Consider the following 26,377-nt stretch of genomic DNA (forward strand, 5'->3'; position numbering starts at 1 on the left):
AAACCGAAGTGCGATACAAATAATATGTACAGAACTGAGAGAATGTCCGCGATGTGTCACATGAGCAATATTAGGCCTGAGGATGTTATTCAAATAAATTATAGATTGTGCTGAAAAACGGTAACGTTCACACAGGAAATCATCAGGAAATGATAAAATGTCCGAACGCGCTCTAATCACTCTCTCCCGGCGGAGAGCTCTGTGGAGAATTTGGGCTTCAACATCTACTGGCTCTTCAAGGAAGGGACACGCCATGTCTGACACTTCCTACAGTCAGGTTTCTGACAAAGAGGCGGAGAACGTCAGGGTTAGTTGAAGTAAACCTGCTAGGGGGCAGGTTAGCTTCACGGAGTGTGTCGTCATAGTAACTCACTCAGAATTAATCTAAACTCGCTTTGTGAAACCGAAAACCCAGAGTTTTCGTTAACTCAGGGTATACTTACTCAGAGTTTGCACTAAACCGGCTTCCTGAAATAGGGCCCAGGAAACAGAGGTGACGCTGACTTGTGGCTTTGCAGGAGGATTCCCTTTAACAACAGGAGCATGCACACAGTTTGTTTTAGGCCACCATGAATAGCTCACATTGTAAATCACAAAGAGCCAGTATATGATACTGTAGCTTCCACTCACTGTGACGGGATGGCTCGTAGGTGATTACACTCTGCTTCATTTGGTTCCAGTTCAGATTAAGGGACAACACATGAAAAGACAGAAACTGGAAACAAATGTTAGAAAAATATTTACTGTTAGAAAACATTCAGTGAAAACAAAATAGATTTTTCTGTTTGGCTTCAAATCTGAGTCTCCAAAAGCCAGTCAGACAGTAGAGTTGGTATAAACAGAGAGAGGAGATGAATCTTTTTTTTTAGACAGAGGAAGGAAAATATTTAGATTCACTTAAAAGGATAATTCTCTATTTTTAGCACTTTCCACTTTCACTTTCTTGCCATTGAACCATAATTAGCTTTAATTTCACTTCAAATACACGAACACAGAAAAGTAAAAGTGTGATTCTACCAAAGGTAAAACCTAAAATATAGCATTTTGAAAGAGTTCAAGGAGTTCAAATATTTGCTGGTCACTGCATTTTTGTGCGTGCAGAATTGCTAGTTTGTTGCAGAGCATGGTTCGAGGTTTTGGAGAAGCGAGGAGAGACAGCCACCGGAAGACACCTGGCGCGGAGGCGAATAAGATGCTCTTTTGAACTTTTTTTAAAATCGTTAATGAAACTTTTTTGGTTGTGAAACCTACGTATCTATTGTATCTGTTTGACGTTGAAGGGGCGTCATTAAATTTAAGCCCTAATGGTATAAAACATCTGCTCGTGCATTGTTAGTTAGAGATCGATGCTGTCTGCGTACAGCGGTCGTCTCTCCACGCGTCATTAAAATCATCATTTGACTTCACCCGGCCGGATCAGTGTTGTTATTTTTTTGGATTACCTCCTGTATCCCTCCTTGATATTTGAACCCTAACACTGCTGTATATGTGCTGGATTATTTGGACTACATTGCATTGTACAGTTAAACTATGATTGTATCTGTGGGGCTTAAAAACAATGACATGTGTGCACACACAGTGGATTCATTTTCACTTCTTTAGGGCTGGTCTGGAAACATTAACTGGCTCTAGATGACAGAAAGCGCTGCAAGGGCAGAAAAAACAGTATTAATCCCTTTTTGGTGCACATTATGACAGCTGGGATTCATGTATTGTGCATGTGTTGAGGTTTTCTCTTTGTGACTGAGGTCCTTACTGGCGGTGGGATTTGTATTGAGCGTGCAGTGCAGAGTGATCAGACACATATGTGCTGTTCCACAAACGGGATGTTTTTATTGTAGTCACTGTAGCAAGTGAGATCATTGAGAAATAAACCAGGAGAGATCAAACCACAGATCTTAAGTCCATGATACAATCTGAAGGAAGAGACAAGGCTCACTGTGTGGAAGGCTGAGATACTCGTCACTTCTGCAGACGAGCAGCAGAGATAGTTCAACAGGCCACAGAGTATTTTCCCTCCATCTCTGAGTGAAGTTATCTCAAACTCGTTTCTGTCTCTGTGAAATACAGCAGCTTTTAGCTGCAACACACTGTGAAACAAACTGCACAAAAACAGTTTGTGTGTTTGCTGATGTTTGTTGAGCTGTGTTAAGGGTTCAATATTTAGGAGGAGAGTAAAAACAACCATGGTCCAGAAGAGCTTGGTCAAACAATTGATTTTAATGACCACACGCAGCGTGGTGAGATGTACACTGCAAAACATCAGCTGTAGATCTCCGCCCAAAAAGACACTTCAGATTGCTTTTGATTCATCAGGGTTAACGCCCCCTCATGCGTCATCAGATACAATACATGCATACGTCAAATCAAAACCACAATGACTTTTAACACAGTTTGAAAAGAACATCGCCTCGTCTCCATGCCAGGTCCATCTTCTGACTCTCGCTTCTCCAAAACCTCGGGCCATGCTCTGCAACAAACTAGCAATTCTGCACGCACAAAAATGCCGTTGCAAGAAAATATATCTGAACTCTCACCTAGAACATAAGCCTACCTACAGTGTGTGCAGGTGTGTGTGTGTGTGTGTGTGTGTGTGTGTGTGTGCGTGTGTGTGTGTGTGTGCGTGTGTGTGCGCGTGCGTGTGTGCGTGCGTGTGTGTGTGTGCGTGCGTGTGTGTGTGTGTGTGTGTGTGTGCGTGCGTGCGTGCGTGCGTGTGTGTGTGTGTGTGTGTGTGCGTGTGTGTGCGTGCGTGTGTGTGTGTGTGTGTGTGTGTGTGTGTGCGTGTGTGTGTGTGTGTGCGTGTGTGTGTGTGTGTGTGTGTGTGTGTGGCTCGACCTCACACGAACTTTGTCTTATGAGAAGAGAGGCCAATTCTCATGTGCATAATAACCTAATCAAAAGATATAAATGAATAAAAGACAATAATGAATAACCTGGTTATTCAAATAGCATCCACACAGCTCCTCAAAGTCACTTTCACTTTGACAAGCACGCTCTGCAAAAGCCTGTGCTTCCTGTCTACTTTAACACAGAGTGTACTCAGAGTTAGGCCTTTCTTTTATAATGCAACAGAATCAGCACATACACATTTAAGATTATAACAAGCATTCAAAAGCATTTAAGATTATAGATTTAACTCAACAGTTTAACGTGGTTATAACTGCACCTGTAATAAAGGCTAATTGGCTACCAATATGTTTAAACATCTGAATACAATATCAATGCTGTAGATTATGTTATTAATGTCATTACTGCAATGGTAATGATGATGACCATGAACCATAGCAGTGAAATAATTTCCCTGATCTCCACAGCTGATAGAAACGTTGCATTTGAAATTACCTGCCACGACATGTTACTCCCTTTATGCTTGATCGTCTTCTGTAGGGCTCATTAGATGCTGAAGTACCGCGGCCACAACTTATGGACACCTGCAGTCGTTCCAGAGCTGTGCCAAAAAATCAAAACCACACAGCGGCCCACTTGGACCCTTTACTATGGCACACGTCATCTCTTTTTATGTGACGTCCCCTGGTGATTATTTTAAATGAAGGCTCAGAGTGACAGAAACAATAACTCCCTGTAAATTTGTTGAACCAAAAGTAACCAGAAAATGTAAGAAGTTTCAAAATAGGGCGGCTGTGGCTCACTGTACAGGGAGTGCAGAATTATTAGGCAAGTTGTATTTTTGAGGAATAATTTTATTATTGAACAACAACCATGTTCTCAATGAACCCAAAAAACTCATTAATATCAAAGCTGAATGTTTCTGGAAGTAGTTTTTAGTTTGTTTTTAGTTTGAGCTATTTTAGGGGGATATCTGTGTGTGCAGGTGACTATTACTGTGCATAATTATTAGGCAACTTAACAAAAAACAAATATATACCCATTTCAATTATTTATTTTTACCAGTGACACCAATATAACATCTCCACATTCACAAATATACATTTCTGACATTCAAAAACAAAACAAAAACAAATCAGCGACCAATATAGCCACCTTTCTTTGCAAGGACACTCAAAAGCCTGCCATCCATGGATTCTGTCAGTGTTTTGATCTGTTCACCATCAACATTGCGTGCAGCAGCAACCACAGCCTCCCAGACACTGTTCAGAGAGGTGTACTGTTTTCCCTCCTTGTAAATCTCACATTTGATGATGGACCACAGGTTCTCAATGGGGTTCAGATCAGGTGAACAAGGAGGCCATGTCATTAGTTTTTCTTCTTTTATACCCTTTCTTGCAGCCACGCTGTGGAGTACTTGGACGCGTGTGATGGAGCATTGTCCTGCATGAAAATCATGTTTTTCTTGAAGGATGCAGACTTCTTCCTGTACCACTGCTTGAAGAAGGTGTCTTCCAGAAACTGGCAGTAGGACTGGGAGTTGAGCTTGACTCCATCCTCAACCCGAAAAGGCCCCACAAGCTCATCTTTGATGATACCAGCCCAAACCAGTACTCCACCTCCACCTTGCTGGCGTCTGAGTGGGACTGGAGCTCTCTGCCCTTTACCAATCCAGCCACGGGCCCATCCATCTGGCCCATCAAGACTCACTCTCATTTCATCAGTCCATAAAACCTTAGAAAAACCAGTCTTGAGATATTTCTTGGCCCAGTCTTGACGTTTCAGCTTGTGTGTCTTGTTCAGTGGTGGTCGTCTTTCAGCCTTTCTTACCTTGGCCATGTCTCTGAGTATTGCACACCTTGTGCTTTTGGGCACTCCAGTGATGTTGCAGCTCTGAAATATGGCCAAACTGGTGGCAAGTGGCATCTTGGCAGCTGCACGCTTGACTTTTCTCAGTTCATGGGCAGTTATTTTGCGCCTTGGTTTTTCCACACGCTTCTTGCGACCCTGTTGACTATTTTGAATGAAACGCTTGATTGTTCGATGATCACGCTTCAGAAGCTTTGCAATTTTGAGACGGCTGCATCCCTCTGCAAGATATCTCACTATTTTTGACTTTTCTGAGCCCGTCAAGTCCTTCTTTTGACCCATTTTGCCAAAGGAAAGGACGTTGCCTAATAATTATGCACACCTGATATAGGGTGTTGATGTCATTAGACCACACCCCTTCTCATTACACAGATGCACATCACCTGATATGCTTAATTGGTAGTAGGCTTTCGAGCCTATACAGCTTGGAGTAAGACAACATGCATGAAGAGGATGATGTGGACAAAATACTCATTTGCCTAATAATTCTGCACTCCCTGTATGCTGGACCAGTGAAATTCTCCTTTCTGTCAGTGTAAAGATGACATATTTAACTGTTTTTCTACATGATAAAGAAAAAGCTGATGTGACAAAGACAGAAATCTGTCGGCACGGCTCTTTGTACTTAAATCGTAAGAAATAAACGTGTAAGATTACAGAAAAAAGCCCTGACAGCTCATTGCCCAAACTGCACAGTTTTTCCTTTCGTTTTTTAAACTGTAGTTGTCAATAGAAAATTGATTAACCGCATAAATTAACCGTATAAAGGTTATACTGACAACAGGAGGGAATGTCAATAGAAAATTGTATTTGTTTAGTCAGTATAAGCTTTTAATGATATAAGTTTATTCGTGATAGAATGCTGCATGATGATCTCTTCATTGCTCAGAACTGATTGTTCTTTATGAAACGTGTTCTGATATTCGTATCTGAATCTTTCCACAGCGATAGTAAGAAGTTGAACAAGCAGTTCTGACATCGCGCACACACACACACAAACACGCACACATGCACATGCTCATGTCACTGAACGAATGTATTAATTCCTGTTGTATAAAGAAAGAAAGCAGACGGTGACAGAGCGCGAGTCCATGAATGTCTCCTGTGCGAGCGCTCTGTGACCGTCCTCACGAGTAAACACAACTGCAGTGTTTGTGTTTTCTAACTCAGGTGTCTCAGCTGAAGAACTGCGGGGTGATTTTTAAAAATCCCCTGTCAGTAGTCATATAAAACAGAGATTTCTGTAGTAAAAAGTGAAAAACAAACTTTTCTGTCATTTAATTGTTATTTGCTTGATGTCTTTGTGTAGCATGAATGGCAATAAAGGAGGTTTTTATCACTAGGAAAAGCTGTAAAACTTATAAAAACACGGTTAAAAGTCCAAATTTCATGCTTGTGCTTCTTTGTGGTGAGCAGCAGATCCAACAAGTTAAGAATTATTAATGACTTCAAGCGAGCGTTCAGGCCTGTGAAACTCATTTAGACACTCAGACAGTGAGCCATGGCTCTGTGGTATGTGCACACATCTCTGCCATTCAGAGACACTTTGTATAACTTGATTTTATGTTATTTTTCAAATGTACATATTCTTTTTCAACAAAGCAACATTTTATTCAGTGTTTTCATGAAAATAGTATTTTTATACATTAAGTACTACTTGGGAGAACACACCTGAGGTCTAAGGCCTGGACAAGTTTGAAACAATGGAAAATAGCAGAAAATAAAAACAAGTCTGCACTCAGCTTTGCAGTCTTCCATTGAAATGCAGTCAGATGCTGCCCACTTTACGTTTTCACAGTTGTTTGGTGGTGGCTATGGCGGAGCTGCCACAAGAGGCCAGGTGGATGAGGGAAAGGTGAGGCAGGAGGAGCAGAGGCCCGAGGCGGCCGCCGGTCCGAGTGTCAGGTGAACTGAACTTCAGGTAAGAAGTTATGACCTGCAGTCTATCTGGGTCAGATATAAACCAAGTTTAGGTGGAGTTTATTTTCGTTGTGCTGACTTTTTACAGTCAGTTACAATAACTCGTACTGCGTGCTAGCCAGCATGACGGAGTTTCTACAGCTGGGTGGTGCTATGATGTTACTGATAGTGAACTTCATTTTATTCATAAGGTTAGTTAGTAGAGTTGCCAACCGTCCCCTAAAAAACGGAATTGTCCCGCATTCAGAGAAAATATTACTCGTTTCGTATTGAGGTGAAAAGGAGCACAGTTTGTCCCGGACTTCAGCTACAATGGAAAAAGACACAAAGCTGGAGTTATTCTGTGTCTTTACACTGTCAGCTGTCTCTTCTTCTCTCATTCTCTCACCCTCCCTCTCCTGTTGCTACTTCAATCATGAAACTGATCAATGATCAGCTGATCGTCTCTCTCGTTAGTTTATCTCCCACTTTGCGCCAGAAAGAGGAAGCCAGCGGTTGTCGCGCTAAAAAACAGCAGCACGTTTAAGCTTGATCAGCTGTTGTTAGAATTTATTTAATATTACTTTCTAGTATCAGCTGATGTTTGCTGGAGCCACAGCTGTAAAGCTGCTGGTCATGATGCCGGTTTGGATATGTGGTGAGAAACATCTCTCTCTCTATGACAGCTGGGATACGCTCCAGCGCTCCCCGCGACCCTGAGAAGGATAAGTGGAAGCGAATGAATGGATGGATGGATTATTAGAGTTACAGTCATACATATTTTCAGAAGCTTGTATTTAATCTCCATAAGAAACAATCATATTTAGCAGCATGAAAATTACATATTTATTTAGAAAATTACGTATTTTTATTGGAAGATCATGAGGGAGGAAAATATATGGTTCTTCAAAACAGAAAAATAAACAAAAAATCCATATTATGGAGTTGACAAGTGGTGACACACGAGTAGAAAGCAAGATATTATTTCTTTCAAAATGACCATTAAATCTTAACAACCTTTGTAATATCACAAGACACATCATAACAATTCTGTTTTTGCACATGTCAAGTTCTACATCTTAATAGTTCACCAGCAAGTAGCTGCCTACTACTCCTTGATTCCTAAAGTACTCTGTGGTTGTGTGTTTAGACCCTGCTGGACTTTCTCTACTTTTGACTCTCTGTGCTAGTTTCCAAAACCTTCTCTTCTGCCTTTTTTCTCTTCCTTTCAGATCACTGATGTTCTTTATTTTTCCCTCTTTCACTCTATTTGTCCATCTTTCCCTTTATGAGAAACTCAGGCTGGCTGTTAATTTTTTCTCTACTTATTTTTTGATCCTCCCTGTTCCTTCTCTTTTGTTCCTCTACTGACAGCTTCCCCTTTGCTATTCTAGCCTGAAATGTACCATTTTGTAATTGCTATAATTTTTCTGAAGCATATGCATTTACACATATTAAGGATGAATATTCACAACACAAATATGTATTAAGCAACAGAAATGCTATCCGGTCTTTAAGTCTGATGTCATTAGCCGTTTCCAGGTCCAAACTCCGCTGCAGATCCCAAAGTCAAAGGAACTCTGCGGCATCACTGAGAGTTACAAACTGTCTAAATTCTTTCATCTTTAATAAAATGATCAGTGTGGCTGTTTTACCAGGTGTAACATCCAGGCATCCATGAAAACAGAATATATGAAATTTAACAGAGTTAGAAGTTAGCTCGCCGGTTTCCACCTTAACACCAGCTCTGCTATCACTTCCAACATAAATGAAGACAAAACTAAACAGCAGTGGCGTTTGTAGGGTTACTGATGTTGGACTAGCTGGTATATAATGATGTGCTACGTGATTGCTAGCGACACAGCTATGTTAGCGTAACATAAACACAGTGAAACTTTTTTCCACTTGATAAAAGTTAACGTGAGGGTTCCCGATGGTTAGGCTGACAGTGATCACTGACTGTTTTTAGGGGCTTGTTCAGATTAAATAGAACAAGATAAAAAAAGAATAAAAACATGTTAAAACACAACAGCCTTAATAAACACAGTAGTTTGGACCCGAAAGCAGGGTTCATACATCATCACTTAAAAGACCAGCTCTCGGGGCAGAGATAGCTCAGTAGATAGAGTGTTTGCCCCATGATCGTTGGAGGTTCAAATCCACTGAACAGCGGCTATCCTGAGATACCCTTGAGCAAGGTACCGTCTCTACACACTGCTCCCCGGGTCATGGATTGGTAGCTGCCCACTGCTTCACTGAGTAAATGGGTTAAATGCAGAGGACTAAGCATTTTCCTACAGGATTAATAAAGTATACATTAACTATGAGATTCAAGATCAGGCAAATTCCATAATATTCAACACATCTGTAAAGCAGAAATATCAGTAAAATACACAGGAAGTAATATGACTGAAATAGTAATAAAAATAACTTAATATAATTAGTGAATAGGACACTTTTGTGACATTTGCCAAAATCATTAGAAAAAGGGTCAACACCGTCAGGCAAAAATCCTGATGGTGCTGACAAAATACCCTACTTTCTCTCATAGCACGTTTTTCTGACAGACGCCATCTTGTTTTTCATCAGTTGCTTATGGCCTCTACTGTGGTGTTGATGCACTATGGGTGTGACACAGAGTTTTTTTTATCAGAAAGGTATGCAATAAATGAAATAAAAATTAAAAAAACTCACCAGAGCAGTGACCTCATGGCATGTGTATCAAACAGGAAGTGGTAAAGGGGTCCTCACAGTGTAAGTTACCCACAATAATTCCTGATTTTTTTGTACTTTTTAAAAAATCTGATGGTGTTGACAGAAACTTTGGACATGTTTTGTCCCTTATCTCAAGAATCACTGATATATTCTCAAAATCTTTCATAAACTGCCTGCTTTTCAGGAATGAGGTGGTAATTCGATTTTGGAGCAGTTCTTGAGCCATAACCTTTCCTCACTGTCACTGGTACAGTGCTGCACTGATGCCTTCCTGAGAGCAAATGCAAGCACAAAGAGTTAAGTCAGCAGTTTTTTGATGAGCTTTCAATATTTCCTTTAACTAACGGGGAGTGAGGTCCTTTTATCTCAGGCATGTCAGGAATACTGAAACCTGGGCTGACTGACCTGACCACAGCCTCTATGACTTCAGCATCACTGTGTCCTTTACACAAGAGGCCGACTGGCCCACAGATCTTGACACCTCTCCTTACTGTCACTTCTTGAAGCCTGTTTGCTGCTGTAGGAAACACATTTTATGGAGCTGTCAGCTGACTCGGCGATGTTCTGTTCACTCTTTGACACACCCTGCTAATTGCTTATATTAACATCTCTTGGCTGGTCTGAGAATGGGTTGGCGTTCCCCGGACAAGCTGGAGGAGGCTTCTCTGCTTGGGCTGCTGCTGTGTTACTGCTGCATTTCTGCTCATCAGACTCACCTAATGAGATGGCTGGAACTGTTTCTTTTTGGCGAGGTGTCTGATGTCAGCTGGCAGTGATGATGATGATGCCACTCGAAGCTGCTTTTTCAAGTTTGATTCAGTTAGTCTTGAGTGGAAGCGCCTCTTTGCAAGAGTCAGTTTTGAAAAGACCTGTTCAAAGTGGTACGTTGTCCCAAACAGAGATGCACATTTCAGGGCATGTCTCGCCAGGATGGGAAAAGCCTCAGCATGAAAGTACAGTTTGTGAAAGTCCAGCAGAGAGAGGCTGTTATACTTAGCTTTGAGCTCGTAGTTGTTTTGCAGCCCAATTATTTCCACTTGGAAAGTGTCTGGCACAGATGGTTGCACATTAAACGGCGTAGCAAACATCTCCAGTTCCTTTTGGATATTCTTCACATCTTGAAACCTGTCATTAAATGCCTGAATGAGTTTTGCACAACGACTGTTGTTGTGATTTGGCGCTACACAAATAAAATTTAACTGAATTTAGAATTTGTTTGTTTTCTTTTATTGTGAAAGAACTATAGAGGAAGCGACCACCTTTTCGCACATGCGTAGAAAAACATCCTAGTTTCCGGAACCGATCAGGCAGCCAAAGGCAACAACATGGCTGCTGATAGCGATGTGAGTTTGTTTTGTAACATGTCAGTGTGGTTGTTAAGCGCGCTGTAACAATACGACAGCTGATTTTACGTTTACGTTTGTGTTTTGCAGCCCGAGTCGGAGGTTTTCGAGATCACCGACTTCACCACTGCGTCCGAGTGGGAGCGGTAAGCCAGCTGGTCATTACTCTGAAAACTAGGATTAGTCCACAGCTTTACGTGTTCCGCACAGCTCGCCCTCGGGAGACACGAACCTGCATTTATTTCTTCAGGCCTAAACATAACAACATGATTGTATATTACAGCGAACCTAACCTCAAATAGTCAAGCTAAAGAGTGAGGCTGTGTATCTGTGCATATACATTTACCACCACTCTGATATCGCACACCAGCATCACTAAAACTAGTGATGGGCAGATGAAGCCCCATGAAGCACTGAAGCTTTTCATCGAATTGGTTCACCCCAACGCGAAGCTTCATGAAGCTTCATTTGCTCTAGCAGGACACCTACTGGACGTAAAAATAATAGCTGGCATGAATTTGAAGAGTGTGGCATTTTGCACACAGCCTGTAAATGTCAACAACAAAAGGAGTGTGTAAAACACCTATAGTGTAGTGATGGCAGTATACTGTGTATATTTATGCTGGCAGTATGGAAAATGATTATTTGCGGCAAAGTTCGAACCGCTTCATGAACCAGTCACGTGGTACAGCCGGGCAGCGAGGCTTCGGACGTCATCATTTTCAGCTCCTCCCATAAATGAAGCAAGCCTCGATACGCGCTTCGCGGAAACGCCCCCTCCATTACTCGACACACGCTCCGAAGCCTCGATACAGAACGTCCCATCACTAACTAAAACTATAACACTGCACAGATATAGATGTGCTTCCGGTGTAGATGAATAGGAAGACTGATGCCATATGTGTGAGCCATTTTTAAATAATCTTCTGGATATTGATTACCAAACAAACTATAGCCAACTAAAATGTATTATTACAAAATGTGCGTTAAATAAAATGCATTTTCCAAGAACTGACCTGTAATTAGACACATTTGTCAATAAGGAACTCACCTGCTTGTTAGGGCTTGAGCCAGAAGTTTGAACTAGGAGTGGGTTTCCATAATCGATATTCCAATTAAAATCGATTTTAGCTTGAATAAAGTGATATTGATTCATTAAATCCTGAATCGATTTTAAATATAAATGTATTTTGCCAGAAACTCCAGAATCTCAGGTTAAACCTCACAAAACGATTTCAACAATCACCAAACAGCTGAAACAGTAAATGAGAGCAGCTGCACGGGTTCCACACAAAGACGTAAACACAGAGCGTGGACCGTTCACCCGACGGCACGTACACAGACGTATGAGCTGACCGCTCACAGAGTCTGAGCTGCAGGTTTTGTCACTCTGACCAAAATTGACTGAACCAGCAGCAAAAGAAGATCCAGACTAGGCTTCACGTTTGATACTCATCGTCATTAAATCTCTTATACTTTGGCTGGTTTGCTTCCACCACAATAAAATCACACTTCCTGTACAGCTCTCTCTCTCTGTGTGCTTCAAGAAAAGTTTCCCATCTCAAGTCTGTTTTCTGCATTATTCGCTGCTTATTATGCACCCGTCTACCGTTGTTTACAGTGCTGTTGGAGGCTGGGGTTTTTTGTTGTTTGTTTGTTTTTGTTTTTTAAACAAAACAGCAGTAAACCAGTAGGCTGTGGCTCCTTGTGTTTGTCAGGTGACAATAAACTAAATATAGCTAGATGGTACAGATTAGAGTCACTCTGTCAAAAGTCGGAATTTTCAACCTCAAAATCAGTAATAAAATAAATGGACTGGTTCTTATACAGCGCTTGCCTGCTCTCCTGGAGTACTCAAAGTGGTCTATACAACATGCCACACTCACTATTATCTATACGGTGAGCGCTTTCTAACTATCATACATATGCATTTATACTCTGATGGATGCATTGGAGAGCAAGTCGGGGTTAGTATCTTGTCCAAGGATATTTGGCATGCAAACTGGGGGAGCCGGGGATCGAACCACCAACCCTCTGATCAGCAGCTGACCTGCTCTACCTCCTGAGCTACAGCCAGCCCTTAAATAAATATATTAAATGACGAGAAACACGAGCGCACACTGAAAAAAAAACAAGGGACTCTGAGACACTGAGGCAGCTGATCTGGTTGGCCAGTGTTAGCATCAGATTGATTCTTGTTTTAGTGGTTCCTTCCAAAATCACAATGCCACTAACCAAAGGTCACGAGGAGGGGGGAGGGGGGGGGGCTAAATGGTTGTTTGTACTGCGTTGTCATGTCCTAATATGTTGATCCATTGGTTGGTGCAGCTCGTGTGTGCAGAGGCAGTTCAAATGGCTGCAGCCTCTTTAACGAATCACAGTTAACATTTGCATTCAGTCATATTCATTGCTTACTGTAGATGTAATATTTAAAGCACAGTGTGCTTGGAGGGAAATTCATTTCTGAAGATTAGTTTCAGTGGTTATTTAGCATGAACCAGACACTGTGCTTGTATGCTGGGCTAATCTGTTCATCTGCCTGAAGTTTTGTGTCCAGAGTGGAGGAAGTGCTTAATGATTGGAAGCTGACAGGGAACACTGCACGGAAGGTTTCTCCAGAGAAGGTATTTTTTACTCATCAAATCTTTACATGCGTGTGAAGTATGCAGAAAGGAAGTATCTCACCTTCATCGTATGATGCTGCATTATCTGAACACAGGGGGAATACACCAGTGGAACCTGGGCGGAGAAGTCGCAGGAAATTAATTTTGCTGACTTCAAGTTCTACATAAGCCACTACTTTCTGAAACAAGAGTGTGAAGAGGATGATGGGAAGGACAACCTCGAGGAAGGTAGAGTCACTTTGTCTGCACTATTATCAACATCAGCTTTTCATTGACTGTTTGTTGTGAATGATGTCGACAGTGTTGGACAGTCCTGCTCAGTGCACATGCAGGCTGTGGTGGAAGGACCGTCACGTTTTCAGAATTTTGTTATCAGAACGATGACAAGCTGACATCCAGACTCCACACCCTTTATTATGTAGCTTTAGTTTTTATTATCCTGCAGGTTTGCAGAAATATTTATTATTATTATTAACATCATCCCAGGGCACAGCTGTGGGCCTCCATCCTCTGGTTTTCATGCTTTGACTCTGGCTTGTACCACAGCCTGCTCCCACACCACTGTTGAAACACTGATGAAGTAAACCTTGGAAAAAGCACGAGGTTTGGATGTATCCGCTTAAAAAAAGGAATAAACACCTTTTTTCTTTGTACAAATAAAAGCAGGCAAAGCAGAAATGTTACCTGGATACTTGCTTATTTGGTTGTGAATGGCAGTGGGCGTCCACTGAGGAGGGTAGCAAGGCTCCATCTTTGAAATTGAACGCTGCACTGAGGTCTAGCAGGACAAGCACAGAGATGAGTCCACTGTCAGAGGCCATAAGAAGATCATTTGTAACCTTCACTAAAGCTGTTTCTGTGCTGTGATGAGCTCTGAAACCTGACTGAAACTCTTCAAATAAACCTCTGCAGATGATCTGTTAGCTGTTTGACAACTACTCTTTCAAGGATGTTTGATATGAAAGGAAGGTTGGAGATTGGCCTGTAAGTCAGCTGGGTCTGTCCTGTACATCATTAGAGACACCAGTGATGTACAGGACAGTAAATTACTGCCACCTTGTGGCCGCAACAGAAATGAGCATCTGTGAAAGTCAACCCAGTACAGTTATTTTGGTAGATGTCCCACTTTAATAATCATATGCACCTTAGATGGTGTTTAAAATGAACAATGTTTTTGACACAGTTCTTCTATTGGCAGATGCTATACCGTTGGCAATGCAGGATCTTCTCTGTATGAACAATGATTTCCCTCCACGAGCCCACTGCCTGGTCAGATGGTAAGTTTAGTCTTTACTTTTTATGCTAAAAAACTGCTTCACTCAAAGTGGAGTGGAGTCATTTATCTGCACGCCTCACAGCGAGAAGGTCCCGGATCAAATCTGTGTGGAGATGCATCCTGTAACTGTGCCTGCGCAGGTTTCCTCCACAGTGCAAAGATGTGCATGTTAGGTTTGTTACGGATTCAAATATTGGGGATGGATACAAGAGGAAAAACCAAAATAACAACACTGGTCCAGCCGGGTTGAGTCAAACGATGATTTTAATGATCACACGCGTGGGAGATGGACACCGTACGCAGACAGCATCAGATCTCAAAATGGTGGAGCATTGATCAAACTCTTATAGCCTCTAGTGGCCCCCACCTAATCATAAAGCCTAAACATTCACATTCTTTCCCTCACACGGCGCCTAAGCTACGACCTTGGCTCCCTGTTTATCTGCTCCTGCTGAGATGGGGCAGAAAACCTCTCCAGTATGTTCTGTTCTCTTCTAATCAGACAAATAAGGCGATGACTTTCTGCGAACACTATTTCTTATAACTCAGCAGTATAATGCATCATAAAACAATATCATTCATTCACAATAAATCAGCAGTCTAATGTAATGCAAATCAGTTTAACAAATGCAATAGTTATCAGCTTCGTCTAATTCAGGAGAATAATGCAAACTAAAACTACATAATAATTCACAATCTTTAATTAGGGGTCTAACATGGCATAAAATAATATTATAATCCCACAGGTTAAATGGATATGTGAGCTAGATACAGTGCATAGCATAAAGTGCAACATGAACATATAGTTTAAGTGTGTCTTTCATTTAAGAGAGCAAGTCCAGAAAGTGCAAGTGTTTCTGGCTTTGAGTTGCCAGAAAGACTTCGTAAATATAAGCAGAGAATCATAGATGCGTCTACAAAGAGGTAATTCAGACAATTTCTGAATATTTTATTTTTCTTCAGAGTGAAATAGTAAAATAATATCCCATTGATTAGTGATGGTCTTTATTGTTACCAAGGGATCTAACAGCATACAGAATGAAGCAAATGTTTCTTCCATCCTATGTGGATAAATGTCTGCTGTGATGCTGTATGTCTTGGTAGGTTTGGCATACGAGAGTTTGTGGTCATCAGCCCTGGAACGAACTGTGAGGCCGTCATCAGTGAGTCGAAATGCAACCTGCTTCTAAGCTCCATCTCCATCTCTCTGGCCAACAGTGGCTGGTAAGTTACGGTCATCGCACTGCGTGGAAGGTTTTGTGAGCACATTAGTGCCTCCTGACGGTGTGATGTGTGTTCATGTTTGAGTTTTAAGTGTGCAACTGAAGGAGTGATGGTTCACCCTTTGAAGGCGAACCATTTCTCTCTCACTATCGATAACGCCACAGTTTTCCCTTCTCCTCAGGTTAAGAGCTTTGGTGTCATCCTAGACAGTTCACTTTCCTATAAATCTCACATCAATAATTTCACCTATTCTGCCTGTTTCCATCTATGCAGCATTTTTTTTTTTGCCTGTCCCATTTGGTTTTTTAGCCGTCAGAATTGTTGTCTGAAGACCAACAAGGAGACCCAATGGATTTACTTTGCCAAATGGATCATCGTGGCATTGCCGTACTGGTCCATTTGATCGACCTTTGTTGTTGTTATTATTTATTTTATTTTATTTTCAGTTGTTACAGACGGGACAGACATGACTGAGGGATAGGAAAGGGAGAAAGAAAGAGGAAGGAAAAGAAAAACAGAAGGGGAGAGGGACAGTGAGAGAGGGCACTTAAAAAGAGAAAGAAGAGAAAAAAATCTTCTGGATCACCTGTTGAGAGAAAAAGAAAAGAAAACAAGCAAAAAAAACAAAGCAACATACTAAACACAACACCATCGCATTAATCTAGCTAAGTGTAAACAGCAGTAAATACTAAATATTGAATGTTGTTGTGCAGCACGCAGGACAGACAGCGCACAATGTGCTTGGAAATAGCACCAATAAAGGTGTAGTTTATGTCTATGAACAGTGAACACCCGTGTGCACACCTGTGTGGATCAGCGCGCTTGTATTCAAAAGGTTTCCCCATGTAACGGTCTGCAAGAGGATGTAGAGAGCCATAGCCCATTCTCCAGGGCATGAAGCAGGCATGGAGGAGATCCAGGCTCCAGACATCCAGAGGCCCCAGAGTGTGAGAGCCCAAGGAGGACCACCGGAGGGGCATCCGTGCCACCCTCCTGGGAAGAGCTGAGGAGAGCCCCAGACGAGGGGTCACCCCAGTAGCCACGGAGCAGAAGCCAGAGGGGGCTGCAGTGGCGTGCCCACCGGCTCTGCCGGCAGCCAGCTGTGCCAGAGTGAACCGAGCCGCAGGCCCGGAGGCCCGAGGGCCCCCTTTGCCCAGGAAGAGGCCCCGATGGCCAGCAGAGAACGGGGGTGTGTGAAGACCCCAAACCTCCCTCCTCTCGCTCATGTGTAGTGTTGCTGCGTGTTGTTCTAAGGTGCATTTAAAACATGGGAGAGCATGGTGCTGCTGCCAGAGAGCAGCAGGTGTTAGCACGGCCCCTCCCGAGAACCCTCAATGTCTACATGGATTTAAAGTTGAGAGGTGGGGTATGCAGCGTTAACAGATTACGTCCTTCTCTCTCCACCCAGTCTTCGTCCATTCTTGTCCACAGTCTCGTTACCTCCTGTATTGACTACTGCAATTCTCTTTTGCATGGTCTCCCCCATAAATCCCTCCATAAGCTTCAACTGGTTCAGAACTCTGCTGCTCGCATTATCACCAGAACCCCCTCCTACCAGCACATCACCTGTTCTTCAGGAACTTCACTGGCTCCCAGTGGAGTTCCAGATAATATACAAACTTCTGCTCACCTTCAAGGCCATTCATAACCTCGCTCCTCCTTACCTTTCTGACCTGTTCAGCACTACCTGTTCTGCCCGCTCACTTCGATCTTCTTCTTCTATCCAGCTTTCTGTGCTTCCCTTCCGCCTCAGCACCATGGGAAGCAGAGCTTATAGCTGCTCTGCTCCCAGGCTGTGGAGCTCTCTGCCCCCACATATAAGAAACACTGGTTCTCCCCCAGTTCAAATCTCAACTCAAAACCCATCTGTTCAAATCTGCATGTTCACTGTGAATCCACTGTTTGTTCATTTTATCTCTTACTTTTGTTTTTATTGCTCTTCATTGTGTCAGTGTTCTGTTATGTGTTTTTATCTATTGTACAGTGTCCTTTGGTGTCTTGAAGGGCGCTTTATAAATACAATTTATTATTATTATTGTTATTCTACTGGAAGAAGAGTTTTACATTTAGATTGGCTTTTATTTTTTATATTATTTCACTATCAATCTGAAAAATGTTAAAAAGCCTTTAAATTAACATGGTCTCATCCACCCCATGCCCCCCCTTTAGACTCACCCCTGTTTGCTGCAGGTAAAATGCGACGGTTGCAGGCTGTGACATGTAAACATGGTATCAGACTAAATGAATAGTTCATCAACATATTTGAATGTAGCCTGACTTCTGTAGCTTTCCTGCTGTGATGGAGGACGAGCTCTTTCAGAATAAAGGTTTTAATGATGATCACGAGAGCAGCGCTGCTGAAAGAAGTTTTCTTTCACTTTACCTGAGCTCACCGTCTCAGTAACGCCTCTTTGCTCCTGTCAGTGTGTAAACTTCAGCTCCACGTCAAACTGCAGCGTCATCATCACTGCTGCTGTGTTATCAGTGTTTTTGTTTAACACTGGGGATGTGTGGGCTTAATGTTGTCAGACCTTTTATTCACATGCTGCTCCTAAATAAGTTTGGTTTGCATGGCTGTTTATACTCACAAATGTGGCTGAATAATGTATATGTGTTAGTCCCCGTAGGCCGTAGCGAAATAACTCTGCATTTAACCCATTCACCCAATGCAGCGCCTGGGGAGTGTGTAGGGACCTTGCTCAGGGGTACCTCAGCTTAGCTTTTCACTTGATTCAAACCCCCAACCTTCTGATCCCGGGGCAGCCACTTTACCTACTGACCTATCCCTCACACACGTTTACATCGTTGAACAAGTCTGTGCTACAGAGCACGCTGCATCGCAGCATCGCAGCAAAGAATTGGTTTGGAGGATTTTTTTTAGAAGTGATGAATTGCTGCAGCCCCAGATTACGCCAATGAACACAACATATTAAAACCAGTCTGTGTAGCACTCAGCGGTCCGTGCAGTGACAGTGCTGACATACATGCCAGTACAATGCAGTTCTGCAGCTTGTTGCTCTGTGTTTCAGTCGGACTGTTTAGTTTAGCTGGATTGTTGCTGGTTGAGAGAAACTGAAGCTGGATGTCGGGCGTGTACCAGAGATCCTGCTAGTAATGCCTTCTGCTGTTTATCTTGTGTTCAGTCAGGTGCCGATGTTTGTGCAGATCCAGCAGAAGTGGAGGCGGATGTATGCCGGAGAGTGCAAAGGACCAGGCGTGCGCACCGACTTTGAGATCGTTCACCTGCGTCGAGCGCCCGTGCAGTACAACCACCTGTCCGGCCTGCTCGACATCTTCAAATCTAAGATAGTAAGTGCTCTGGAACAAACATCTTTATATGGATCATATTTCAAGGTTGTTTGTTTGTTTTTAATAAAGAAAAATTAAAATTGTGCAGCCACAGAGCGTCATGTACCCATGTTCTACAAGTATCACCTCAGCATCCTGTTCCAGACCATTTTAGGACGATGTGAATCCTGTTAAATGCAACTAATAATCATAAAAGCATCCACGAAGTGCATGTAAATGTATTTTCTAAAACATTTATTCATCTGGTTTTTCCTGCTCATGTACAGTCTCTCCTCCTCCTCCTCCTCCTGCTGTGCTCTGACAGTCACACAAAAACTGTATTCAACTTGAAAATAACACAAACATCTTATCTTATAATAGGAATATATTCTTGTAATAGTTCATCAAAGAGCAGGTTGATAACAGTACAGCACACTGCTTAGTTATGTGAACATTGGGAAAACAGAAGAGGAAGAAGAAGACGTCTAATTCTGTGTAAATTCGGTTTCTGGATTTTTGTGAAATTAATTTGTGAATAAAATAAAGACTGTTAGGAAGTGGATGTTGGTTTAATGATCAGTTTGTTTGAACTTTGTTTATTCCTATTCCTGGAAACACAATGGATTCCCAGACATCACGTTGTTTAACCCTTTCATGCACAGTGGTCTGCAGCTATTCAAAGGCTGTTTTCTTGTATTTGTGTTGATGTTGATGGTAAACTTGCACAGAAACACTACACACTGATGTCTCCATACCCTTCATAAGTCAAAACCGATGTTGTCCACCTAAGTGGACATTTAAAAAATGAAGTTCAAAAATCTTATATTCATTCCTAAAGAAGAATAAAAATCCTGATTGATGTTGTCATCATCCACACATGAGGGTTAAATGTGTTCAGTATGTTCCCAGAAACAGCCGACAATGACGAGGTGTAATCCACGCCTGTACAGAGAGATTAATGCTGCAGCTTGTTACCATAAACATGAGCTGATGTCTTCCTGTTGTCATCAGGGTTGTTCCCTGTTCCCTCTGCCTCCAGTCAACATCGCCATTCGCTTCACCTACGTGCTCCAAGACTGGCAGCAGTATTCATGGCCACAGCAGCCTCCAGGTAGGCAGTACATGTTATGGTATTAATACACAAATAAAAAAAATGTAATATTATTATTAAGAAATTATTAAATTTTTTTAAATACATGTCAGCAAGTGGCTGACATCCAGAAACCCTGCCAGTGGCTTTTAGGAGGCGTGTGTGTGATGCAGGTCATGTTGTTGTTTCCTGTGGAACGATTGTACCTGCTGGTTCCAGGTCGTTCTTCTGATAAGTCTTTTCACTCGTCTGTCTGAAATCGTGTGGGGAGCGCTTGGTCGTGGCTGGTTTATCGTAAATAAATAAAAACCCTGCAGGGGCAACGCCAGGTTTATGGCCCCAACAGTGCTCACTGGAACCTTCAGTAACTTAGAAATTCTTCTGTAGCCGATGCCATCAGTCTTAAGTGTGCAAAGGTCTTGAGAGAGCTTGTTGGTTTTACCCATCATGAGACGCTTCTTGTGTGAAACCATATAAATTTGCACTTATTCAAACCGACCATTCAGGATGGTTTTCTATTGTCAACATAAAAATGATCTGAATGAACTGAAATGTTTTCTTTTAACCATCAGCTGCACACAGAGGATTTTCACAGATTACAGTATAATCACAGTAAGTCTCTTTCTGTGGTCAACACTAGACTTTAACATCAAAAGATCACAGCAACAAAAAACGACGTCAAGAAAAGAATCATGAGTCAAAATAAAACGACTGAAATGAAAAAGCTGCTCTGTTGTTCCTATAAAAATGACAAAAATAAAAAAAATGGATGACATCAAATTACAGAAACAAGTCGAGACAGTGACTATAAAACAGTTTATTTAATGTTTGCTTGGTGTGCAGGGAGACGTTGACATGCAGGGTTTAAAACATCGTTACTTTTGCAGCGAGATTCATTCTCTCACCGTCTGAAACTCCTGATGTCGCCATATTTTTACCTGTTCAGTTCAGTTCAGTTTTATTTATACAGCACCAAATCACAACAACAGTCGCCTCAAGGTGCTTTATATTGCACAGTATCGTACAATAATAGATACAGAGAAAAACCCAACAATCATATGACCCCCGATCAGCAAGCACTTTGGGGACAGTGGGAAGGAAAAACTCCCTTTTAACAGGAAGAAACCTCCAGCAGAACCAGGCTCAGGGAGGGGCGGGGCCATCTGCTGTGATTGGTTGGGGTGAGAGAAGGAAGACAGGATAAAGACCTGCTGTGGAAGAGAGACAGAGATTAATAACAAATATGATTCAATGCAGAGAGGTCTGTTAATACATAGTGAGTGACGAAACACCCAGTGCATCATGGGAATCCCCCGGCAGCCTACATCTATTGCAGCATAACTAAGGGAGGATTCAGGGTCACCTGGTCCAGCCCTAACTATATGCTTTAGCAAAGAGGAAAGTTTGAAGCCTAATCTTGAAAGTAGAGATAGTGTCTGTCTCCTGAATCCAAACTGGAAGCTGGTTCCACAGAAGAGGGGCCTGAAAACTGAAGGCTCTGCCTCCCATTCTACTTTTAAATACGCTAGGAACAACAAGTAGGCCTGCAGAGCGAGAGCGAAGTGCTCTAATAGGGTGATATGGTACTACAAGGTCATTGAGATAAGATGGGGCCTGATTATTTAAGACACAGGCATCGAACTCCAGGCCTCGAGGGCCGGTGTCCTGCAGGTTTTAGATGTGTCCTTGATCCAACACAGATGATTTAAACGGCTAAATCACCTCCTCAACATGTCTTGAAGTTCTCCAGAGGCCTGGTAATGAACTAATCCTTTGATTCAGGTGTGTAGACCCAGGGTGAGATCTAAAACCTGCAGGACACCAGCCCTCGAGGCCTGGAGTTGGCAAAGCCTTATTTAAGACCTTGTATGTGAGGAGCAGGATTTTGAATTTTCACCATCGTACGTAGAAAGACTCACAATACATCGAGTTTATTTGTTATATTGTTTGATTTAAAGTTGTTTCTCTGCATGTGTGGATTGGATGGGTTGTTACCAACATCTAGTGAGAATTTCATGTGAACATCACCTTTAGAAATATATGTAGACAATTGGTGATGCGTTCAATATGTTTTACGTGTGTGTGTCACAAACAGAGGTTGGTTGTGTTACTGAACTCCCTGACTGTGAGGACGCCCTGGGTGGGCTCTGGTGACAGACTGCCTGCTCTGCTGTTTGAACGATTATTCAGTTTTTTTGTGTTTTTTCTGGCAGATTTTGATGCGCTCCTTGGTGGCGAGGTGGGGGGGGTGGAGTTTGGGAAGTTTCCATTCGGTGCCTGTGAGGAGCCAATAAGGTAAAAACTGATGATACTTTCTAAAAATTACAGTCACATGTTTTCTGCACACTGAGCAGTCGGTGTGACGGCTTTGTTGCTTATCACGTGGTCTCGGAGCCTCTTCATCATCATCCTTATCTGTGGGTCTGAGGAAGACTTACTTTGTTTGCTGTTACTGTGTTTCTGTTTTTCACTTTTGTAGTGAACTTCATCTCGCAACAACCTGGCCTCATCTTACTGAAGGCATAGTTGTGGATAATGACGTGTACAGGTAAGGCTGTGTGTGCAGTGTTCTGGTGTACTGTACTAAGAGCAGCTGCAATATACCAGCTAGTTCGTTTTGTTACCTCGCAACACTCAGCCTCACTGCAACTGCGTCACCAGCTGAGCCACGAGGAAACCGATGGGCTCAAATTGTGGTCATAAATATTTTGTACTTGTGAGTTCAAACTCACACACTGCTAGGGAACCTGAGCGCAGAGTTTTACACACAGTTTGTTGCTTTGTGTCTGTAAGACGACCTTAACAAAAAAAAATTGTAACTCGTGTAAATATTTTTTACAAACACACAAATTCTCATCTGTAGATGCACAAACATAAAATCTTCAGATAGTCTGGCTTACAAGGTTACAAAGCTCACAACTACACATTTGATTTGCAAGTACAATTGACCACAATCTGAGCCCATAGAAACCAGCACTAATCAGCCAGTGACCACAGCTAATGCTAGCGTGGGCTAAAGTGCACCACACTGAGTGATGAGGTACCCGGGCTAGAAAGACAACTCCAGTTTGAGGCGCATGTCCTCCTGACATTTGGTGTTTGTGTTAACGATCCAATGGAAAAGCTTTGATGGGAGTGAGCTGTTCACTTGCACTATAGCACACAAAACGCTGCGCTGAGCACTGAGTGTTGCATCCGTGTACACACTGCATTGCTTCATATTTCACTCGTAAAGTAGGAAATGGGTGGAGCAGTTTATTAAAAGGGTAAACGTACATGGGTTTGATTGTAAGGCCCAAACAGAGCTGGCACAGGTCTAACAAGCATGAAGGGACAAACTGAGTGTGACATAAGGAAATGCTTACATGTGTAATTATCTTGATTACTGGTGAAGGACTACGTCACATGTAATCAAACATGACTCATTACTTATAAAAACCCTTTAACTAAAAGTGTATCAGAAACTCTCCTCTACTGTTTACTCTGGTTATCACCCAACAGTGACCTCGACCCTCTTCAAGCTCCTCACTGGTCAGTTCGAGTCAGGACGGCTGAAAATCCTCAGTGTTTACTGGGTAAGTTAAACTGATCAGTGGGACACTCAGGGGCAGAGACCATGATGCTTTGGGGCAGACCACAGAGGTTTTACTAGTCAGTACAGATTTCAAACACACCGCTACATACTACATTAAGGTCAGTGCATTAAGTGCACTGACCTTAATGTTGTATTTTTCTGGTTGCTAATACACTTGGATCCATTACAAACATACACATTGTTGTGTGATGTGTGAAGACTTTTTATGGCTTTGTTTTTTGTCCAAACAGCACAGAGGAAACTATTTCTAAGCTAAAATTCATGCATCAAATGATACGCAGCAGATAAGACGGATGTAATCAAGCTACCGATAGAAAGAACATAGTGAAGGACAAATAAAGTGTCTTTTTTTCCTCATTGTTCTATGTGTGGGCCTCCTACTTCCTCCCACAGTCCAAAGTCATGCAGTTAGTGGGGACAGGTTCATTGGGGCTCTAAATTTCCCACGGTGTGAATGTCTGTCTCTGTGTTTGCCCTGCGGCAGACTGGCGACCTGTCCAGGGTGTGCCCCGCCTCTCATGACAGCCCCAAGCACTTTACATGTGATGTAAAGTGGACTTTTCTTTTGTTGCCACGTCCATGATTTAGAAAATGTTACACAGATGTTGTCCTGCTTCGCTGTGCTGAAGCGTGTGCTTCATGAAAAGTTTGAATAAGAAAATATCAGGTCAGTAACTGTTTGTGTTCCCTGTAGGTGAGGCTGTGACAGAGCTCTTTAAACTCTGCTGTAGGACTGAGTCTACAGAGGAGATTCCTGGAAGAGGATACGCTGAAGATGAGGGCAAAGGTCAGGTTCCTGGCTTTACTTGTTGAGTGACCATACTGCATTCTGGAAACGTGCGTAGCTTACTGGGAGATCTGGGCATCTGTGCTGACCCGGGCCTCAGCAATTGAACAGAAACTCTTGGATGTGTTTGTCGTCTGTAGAAAACAGTGATATCAGCTCTGCTTTGTCCAAGCTGACCGAGCCAGCAGCAACTGTGCCCATTTCCAAACTGTCTGTCTCCAACATGGTGCACAGTGCCCGGAAGCACATTCGCCGCCATCGACGCATCGATGAGTCGCCCCTTAACACCGAGATACTCAATTCTGTCCTTCTGGTAAGAGTTAATCATGTAACCTGTTTAAAAGGCATTAACTAGTCGGAGTTGACTAATACTTGACTGAGTTTTAATGGTTTCAGCTCATTTTATGAGGAAACTGATTCTGACAGAAGAGGTGTGGATCCCGTGTTAGGAGACGGTGAGCGTGATATTCAGAGCAGCAGAGACCTCGCAGCGTGTGGTAGTTTGACTCGTACTGATGTGGCTCCTCTGCTTCTTGTCACAAACAGTTTTTCCTTCCTGGTTACTGTTGAGCCCGTCACACTCAGCAGCTCGAGCTCGAGCTAAGACAGCCTTGAATCTTAAAACTACAGCCGTAATTGCATTTATGTCTTAGAGTGCTGGCCACAGATATTGATCCCATCTGACAGCAGCTCAGTAAAGCACAAGAGCGTCATCTTAAACAGGATATCAGGCAGCGTTCTTATTTTTATTGTCTACTTCTGGTCACATCCTGCTTTTGCCACTGAGCGATCAGCATCCTGTGTTTTATCATGAAGTGATGACTACGTGAGCTGCACTTGTTTAATTCTTCTAACATCTATAAAACAACAGAGTTTCTAAATGACAGACTTATTTATTTGTGTTTGTGTCTCAGTATCTGTTTCCAGATGCTGCTGTGGAGAAGTCTGACTGTAAGAATAACACTCAGCTGTCCAACTCCAGTGGGACATCGGAGCAAGAGAAAACCTCTGATTATGTATGTTTGCCTCTTCACCACTCGCACACTCAAGGTTACACTCAGGTCAGGTCCAATATAAGTTTCAGAGTGAAGACAGGCTCAGTGCTGTCAGTACTTTGTCAGGATTTTTATTAGAATGTATTAAATTTGGTGTCCTGCTGTTTGATTTCATGCTGGTCTTTTCCCTCGTTGTAGAACCTTTTCCACCAGCTGAAGTCAGCCCCCAGTGACAGTCTGACCTACCGTCTGGCTCTGTGTGTGTGTCTGGTCAACTATTACTACGGTGGGCTGCGGGCTGTTGGACACCTCTGGCAGGAGTTTGTCCTTGAGTTGCGTTACCGGTGGGAAAATAACCATCTTATTTGTGGGTGGGTACCTCACAGGCTCGTGCTGCTTTGATTTTAAAGATGTCACACATATTAACATTTTCATTTTATAGCAGGTAAAATAAGTAGGGATGGGTATCGAAAACCGGTTCTTGTTGAGAACCGGTTCCCACTGTTTCAGTTCCTTGGAAGTGTTTGCCATTTTTGCAAACGATTCCCTTATCGATTCCAGTCGCCCCGAATGACGTCACCACGTTGCGGAGCGTCATTTACCTGGCAGGAAACACGGCGCGTAAGCGGCTCAAACGCTCAAAAGTTTGGTTATACTTTACGAGAACGGATGACAACAGGGCAACTTGCAATACTTGCAAAGTAGATATTTCATTTAAGGGAGGAAACACTACGAATATGCAAAAGCATTTGCTCACAAAACACGCGATGACCTTAAATGAATGTCGTGTTTTTAATTCCGCTCCAGACTCGTGAATCTCAACCC

At 42.5% G+C, this 26,377-nt stretch overlaps 1 protein-coding gene across 9 annotated transcripts in view; it reads left to right on the top strand.

Annotated features, from left to right (window-relative positions):
• The window catches only part of rab3gap1 (RAB3 GTPase activating protein subunit 1), a 61,288-nt gene that overhangs the window by 7,265 nt on the left and 27,646 nt on the right, over positions 1-26,377 (top strand). For 6 of the 9 annotated variants that reach the window (XM_085465368.1, XM_085465367.1, XM_085465360.1 and 3 more), the window contains exons 4-17: positions 10,764-10,819; positions 13,219-13,297; positions 13,393-13,525; positions 14,496-14,574; positions 15,678-15,797; positions 18,941-19,106; positions 20,097-20,196; positions 22,389-22,470; positions 22,655-22,723; positions 23,677-23,750; positions 24,465-24,557; positions 24,698-24,870; positions 25,472-25,573; positions 25,751-25,923. In XM_085465368.1, the coding sequence (XP_085321494.1) occupies positions 10,764-10,819; positions 13,219-13,297; positions 13,393-13,525; positions 14,496-14,574; positions 15,678-15,797; positions 18,941-19,106; positions 20,097-20,196; positions 22,389-22,470; positions 22,655-22,723; positions 23,677-23,750; positions 24,465-24,557; positions 24,698-24,870; positions 25,472-25,573; positions 25,751-25,923 (1,499 nt within the window). Of the gene's footprint in view, positions 1-10,541; positions 10,674-10,763; positions 10,820-13,218; positions 13,298-13,392; positions 13,526-14,495; positions 14,575-15,677; positions 15,798-18,940; positions 19,107-20,096; positions 20,197-22,388; positions 22,471-22,654; positions 22,724-23,676; positions 23,751-24,464; positions 24,558-24,697; positions 24,871-25,471; positions 25,574-25,750; positions 25,924-26,377 lie in introns of those variants that run through there. The other 3 variants (XM_085465364.1, XM_085465366.1, XM_085465363.1) reach the window with 3 other exon arrangements.

This window comes from Copadichromis virginalis, linkage group LG8 (genome assembly GCF_057382275.1).
Source record: "Copadichromis virginalis isolate Kocher_CV1m ecotype Utaka linkage group LG8, C_Virginalis_male_GT1.1, whole genome shotgun sequence".
Classification (NCBI taxonomy): Eukaryota; Metazoa; Chordata; class Actinopteri; order Cichliformes; family Cichlidae; genus Copadichromis; species Copadichromis virginalis.